The sequence below is a fragment of the Petromyzon marinus genome, chromosome 21 (genome assembly GCF_048934315.1).
Source record: "Petromyzon marinus isolate PM22_M1 ecotype Great Lakes invasive population chromosome 21, UKy_Petmar_22M1.pri1.0, whole genome shotgun sequence".
Taxonomy (NCBI): domain Eukaryota; kingdom Metazoa; phylum Chordata; class Hyperoartia; order Petromyzontiformes; family Petromyzontidae; genus Petromyzon; species Petromyzon marinus.
Genome location: NC_133687.1, coordinates 15,014,993 through 15,020,193, shown reverse-complemented (window position 1 = coordinate 15,020,193; position 5,201 = coordinate 15,014,993). Strand labels below are relative to the sequence as shown.

The 5,201-nt window shown below is 62.3% G+C and overlaps 1 protein-coding gene across 1 annotated transcript in view; it reads left to right on the top strand.

The window, feature by feature from the left end:
- Window positions 1–4,853, top strand: part of LOC116944545 (anoctamin-1-like) — a 74,306-nt gene extending 69,453 nt beyond the window's left edge. The window contains exons 20-26 of the mRNA XM_076068631.1: window positions 5–177; window positions 707–859; window positions 1,349–1,401; window positions 2,270–2,454; window positions 3,386–3,491; window positions 3,923–4,548; window positions 4,805–4,853. Of these exons, the coding sequence (XP_075924746.1) occupies window positions 5–177; window positions 707–859; window positions 1,349–1,401; window positions 2,270–2,454; window positions 3,386–3,491; window positions 3,923–4,548; window positions 4,805–4,853 (1,345 nt within the window). The remainder of the gene's footprint in view (window positions 1–4; window positions 178–706; window positions 860–1,348; window positions 1,402–2,269; window positions 2,455–3,385; window positions 3,492–3,922; window positions 4,549–4,804) is intronic.
- Window positions 4,854–5,201: the final 348 nt, after the last annotated feature.

Sequence of the window (5,201 nt, the reverse complement as noted above, 5' to 3'; positions counted from 1 at the left end):
GCAGGAAGATCAAGAAGTTGCTCCGCAGCATGAAGGCCAAGGAAGAGAGCCACAAGTCGAGCGGCGAGCAGGCGGGGAGGCGCGCCGCTTCCACGTCGGGGAGACCGCGGCCGCGCTGGGAGAGAGATCAGGAGCTGGAACCCTTCTCGGGACTCACTCCCGAGTACATGGAGATGAGTACGTGGACACGCGTCTCGAATGACCAGCCCCCCCCCCAGCTGCTGTCTAAATGCTGAACGATGATTCGTGGGGTTACTGCCTCTAAGCTGGACCCAAAGAGTGACCGGGCGTGGAATTAAGAAAAAGGTCGCACACTCGAAGGAGACATGATGATGATGATGATGATAACGATGATGCATGCAGGCAGTGTTGAGAAGAAAACTCCAGGTCCTCCGGTTTTTCCCTCCACATTTAAAATCAGCATCACGCGTTTCGAGTATTTGGCTGCTATACATTCCGCGTGATGATGATCAGCCACTTGGTTGAGCATTCATTTGTGGCCAGGTCGCTTGTGGAAAAAAGAGCAACTATATAGCTCAGTGTGTTTTACCGGGTAAGATAAAAAATAAAAATAGTTTACTTTATATTTGCACTCGCCACGTCCGTCAGTGAGCACTTTTCCCAATTGGCCCGTTGAGGCTACGTACGGGGGGGAGGGTTAGGACCTTTTGTTGATTGTTTGCCTTTGTGCGCGTGCCACCCCAAGTCATCCAGTTCGGCTTCGTGACGCTGTTCGTGGCGTCCTTCCCACTGGCGCCGCTCTTCGCGCTGCTCAACAACGTCATCGAGATCCGCCTCGACGCTAAGAAGTTCATCACCGAGCTGCGGAGGCCAGACGCTCACCGCGCCAAGGACATCGGTGCGGCCGCCCCCAACACCCGGGGGGATGCCACCACAGCAGGACACAGCACAGCGGGACACAGCACAGCTCACCGAGACAGCACAGCGAGACACAGCACAGTGGGACACAGCACAGCAGGACACAGCACAGTGGGACACAGCACAGCGGGACACAGCACAGTGGGACACAGCACAGCAGGACACAGCACAGTGGGACACAGCACAGCGAGCCACTGAACAGCGGGGCACAGCACAGCGAGCCAAGTCCGTGACTCCGCCATGCCGGGGTGTCGCCCGCGTGCCTCGCCCCAACCCCTCTCTCCCGTACACCCCCCCCCCCCACCACGCCAGCACTGACACCCCCACGTGTCCCCCCACGTGTCCCCCACGTGTCCCCCCACGTGTCCCCCACGTGTCCCCCCACGTGTCCCCCCACGTGTCCCCCCACGTGTCCCCCCACGTGTCCCCCCACGTGTCCCCCACGTGTGTGTGTGTGCGCGCGATGCAGGCATCTGGTACAACCTTCTGCGCGGGCTGGGGAAACTCGCCGTGATCATCAACGTGAGTCGATGGCCTCGAGCTTTTGGCGTCACTCGGAATATCGGGCGAGGCATCTGTGGGGTAAAGAGCTTCGGAATCGGAATCTTCATTTACGCCGGAGGAATCCCCGACGAGCCCCGTGCCCGGCGCAGCCCCGAGATGCCGCTGCAGCACGAGCAGCGGATCAATCGGTTGTGCAGGGGACCGTGGAGCGAGCGGGCACGAGCCTCAGAATCGGAATGATTATTTAGACCGGAGCTGGAGGAATCCGATGAGCTATGAAGCTCTTTTTGTTTTGTTTACAGATGTCTAGGAGGGGCACGGGGTCAGAACGTTACAACAACAAATGCAATACAAAAACATTCGAAAGGAATGTGAAATATAGGAAATGTAAACAATTCAACAAAATAAGTGTTTTTTATCTTACCAGGTATTTTACCAGGTCAAATAATAAAAATATATACACGTAGGCTGAACTTCTTTCGCACCGTACGTAGCCAACCGTGCTAATCGGAGGTGCTAAGACGTTCAATATATACACACACACAATGCATGCTCATTCAGGATGCGTGACCCTGGTTAAACCATATCGACCTTGTTACTCCAGCGAAGCTAAAACCCGAACAAAACAAAGCCAAAGACGTAACCCAAACAATCCGAGACAAACGTGGACACTGCCCGTACGGTGCGAAAGAAGTTCAACATGCAGAGGGAGGGTGGGTGGGTGTGTGAGTGGCCGGCACCCCTCCCGGCCCAACTTTTGTCTCCCTCGTGACCAATATTGACGCAGCGCCGCCAGCCCCGGGCAAGGCACTCCTCGTTCGAGGCTGAGTCGACCTAGGGGCGGGGGCCGACGGCCGGGATCTCACGGTCGCCGTCCCCCCCCCAGGCGTTCGTGATCGCCATGACGTCAGACTTCGTGCCGCGCCTCGTCTACCGCTTCGCCTACAGCGCCGACGGCTCGCTGCGGGGCTTCGTCGAGAACTCGCTCTCCGTCTTCAACACCACGCACTTCCCCGAGGGACTCCGGCCGCCCGACGACGCCCCCGGGGCGCCGCCCGACCTCGTCTGCCGGTCGGTTGAGCGAGCGGGGCGGGAGCGGTTCGCGGGCCCCGGCGTCGCTCGCTCGCTCGCTCGTGCCGCTGCCGCCGTGGAGCGGAGCTTCTGGGCCGGAGGGCACCGCTCGAGGGTCGCGATGTCTCGGGAGCGGTGGAAGTTGCCCGCACTTTGCCCCCCACCGCACACGTGGCCGGACCGTCACGTGGCCTGCGAGAGGCCACCATGGCCGCTGCTACCGCAAGGCGTCCGGGGGAGACAATTCACGGACAAACTCCCCTCGTCCGGAACGGCGCCGTTGACGGCATTGCGTGCCAGATGACGGCAGCGTCTCCGTGTGCGGTGCGAGCTCGCTGAACGCGCGCGGTGGGAGCACCACGCGTCTCCGCTAGCACGCGGTACACGGATCGCTGGAACGCAGAACGTGCACCATTATAACGCAGAGCACGCGCCGCTGTAATGTGGAACACGGATCGCTAGAACGTGGAACACGCCCCGTTATAACGCGGTTTTTGAGCGGTCGACGACGAACTACTTTCTCGAGCTGCGCGGCCGAGCGGTACAGTGATACAGAACGCGGAATGACACAGCGACGCGGCGGCGTACCCTCACTTGACCCGCCATCTCACTACGCGTGCCCTCGTACGGTAACATCCTGACCTCGCCAGACGTGATCGTCATTACATTATTCGTGGCGATATTGCTTTTGTCCTACGCGCTTTTCGCGTGATGCGCCACTTTTCGCGAACGCATCTCCCGCGTTAAACGAGGACTACCCGCAGAGCGAACTTTCACCACAAATCTGCAGCGTTAAGGGGGCGCCCCCTCTCGCGTGAGGCGAACCCTCACTGTCTGGCCACGTGTCTCGGGACAGCGTTAAGGCCTGCGTCAGTCAAGAGTCGAGGCCGCACCGGCCGCACGAGTTCACCGTGCGTCTACCTCCCCACAGGTACAAGGACTACCGCGAGCCGCCCTGGTCACCAAACGCCTACGAGTACTCGCGCCAGTACTGGGCGCTCCTCGCCGCGCGCCTCGGGTTCGTCATCCTGTTCCAGGTAGCGCGCGCGAATGTCCCAGTGGACGCGAGTGTGTGGGTGCGAGTGTGTGGGTGCGAGTGTGTGGGTGCGAGTGTCCCCGTGCGCGCCAGTGTGTGGGTGCGCGTCTCCGTGCACGCACACATTCAGGACAGCGACGCGTCCCGACGGAGATTCATTCGCCGCTTGTTGAAGACGTTCGCGGTTCTAATCGGACTACGGAACAACGCTTTGCCTTGGCGCTACCTCAGCCCCGTCTTCTCTCGCCTCTCTAAATGTGCCACTAAGCCCCCTCCCTCCCCGCGCCGGCCAGTTCTGCCCGTCGTCCCTGCAGGGTTCTGTTTATTTCCGTGCTTTCCACACACGGTGGCGCATCGGTGGGGATCTACGGATGAAATCGCGCCGCTTTAGAATTCGTCGCCGTGTTGCACCGCGCGTCGTGCGGCGAGCAGAACCTGGTGATGTTCCTGAGCGACTTCGTCGACTGGCTCATCCCGGACGTGCCGCCCGCACTCGCGCTGCAGATGAAGCGCGAGAAGGCGGTGCTGGTGCACGTGCTGCTGCGGGAGGAAGCGCACGCGCACGCCCGCCAACAGCAGCTGCGCCAACAGCTGCACCAGCAGCAGCAGCAGCAGCCCTCCTCGCAGCAGCAGCAACAGCAGCACCAGCAGCAGCAGCGGCAGCAGCAGCAGCAGCAGCGGCAGCAGCCGCAGCAGCGATTCCCCGAGCTTGACAAACCACCGGATCGGCCGCAGGAGGCGCCGTCCGCCCACGGCGCGCGGTCGTCGGAGGCGGCGACGGTGGCGAGCGGTGGCCCCCCGGCTCCTCCGGCGTCCGGGGACGGGGCACTCCCGGCGCTCCCCGCGCCCGCCGCGGCGGGGGAGCCGGCGTCGGCCGCCTTCCCCTCCCGCCCGACGCGCCGCGCGTCGCGTCGGGCGTCGGGGTCCCGCGGCCCCGCCGCCGGGGGGGCCCCCCCCCGGGCGAGCGTCGTGCGCAAGGGGGGGTCGGTGCGGGCGGCCCGGAGCGCCGAGCCGGCGGGCGGGGCCGGCGGCTCGCGGAGGCACTCGGAGTTCGTCTCGTGAGTTGCCGGCTCCCCCCGCACCCCCCCCCCCGCACCCCCAGGACCCCCCCCCCGACCGCCCCCCGACCCCCCCCCCCCTTTCGCTGTCGAGGTTTTGGACAAATATCAAACTGAGGAGGAGGAAGAGGATCGGATGATAAGCCCATAGCAGCGGCACGGCTACGTACGGTGCAAAAGAAGTTCAACCTACATACACGCGTGCGGCATGTAGTGGAGTCGCTTGTTCACGTGTGCGCGCACAACTCATGTACAGGTGCACCTGTGGCTGGAGCTACCTGTGGCTGGAGCTACTTGTGGCCTGAAGCTACCTGTGGCTGGAGCTACCTATGGCTGGAGCTACCTGGGCCTGAAGCTACCTGTGACTGGAGCTACCTGTGACTGGAGCTACCTGTGGCTGGAGCTACCTGGGCCTGAAGCTACCTGTGGCTGGAGCTACCTATGGCTGGAGCTACCTGGGCCTGAAGCTACCTGTGGCTGGAGCTACCTATGGCTGGAGCTACCTGGGCCTGAAGCTACCTGTGGCTGGAGCTACCTATGGCTGGAGCTACCTGGGCCTGAAGCTACCTGTGGCTGGAGCTACCTGTGGCTGGAGCTACCTGGGCCTGGAGCTACCTGGGCCTGAAGCTACCTGTACCTGCTTGCCCTACTCA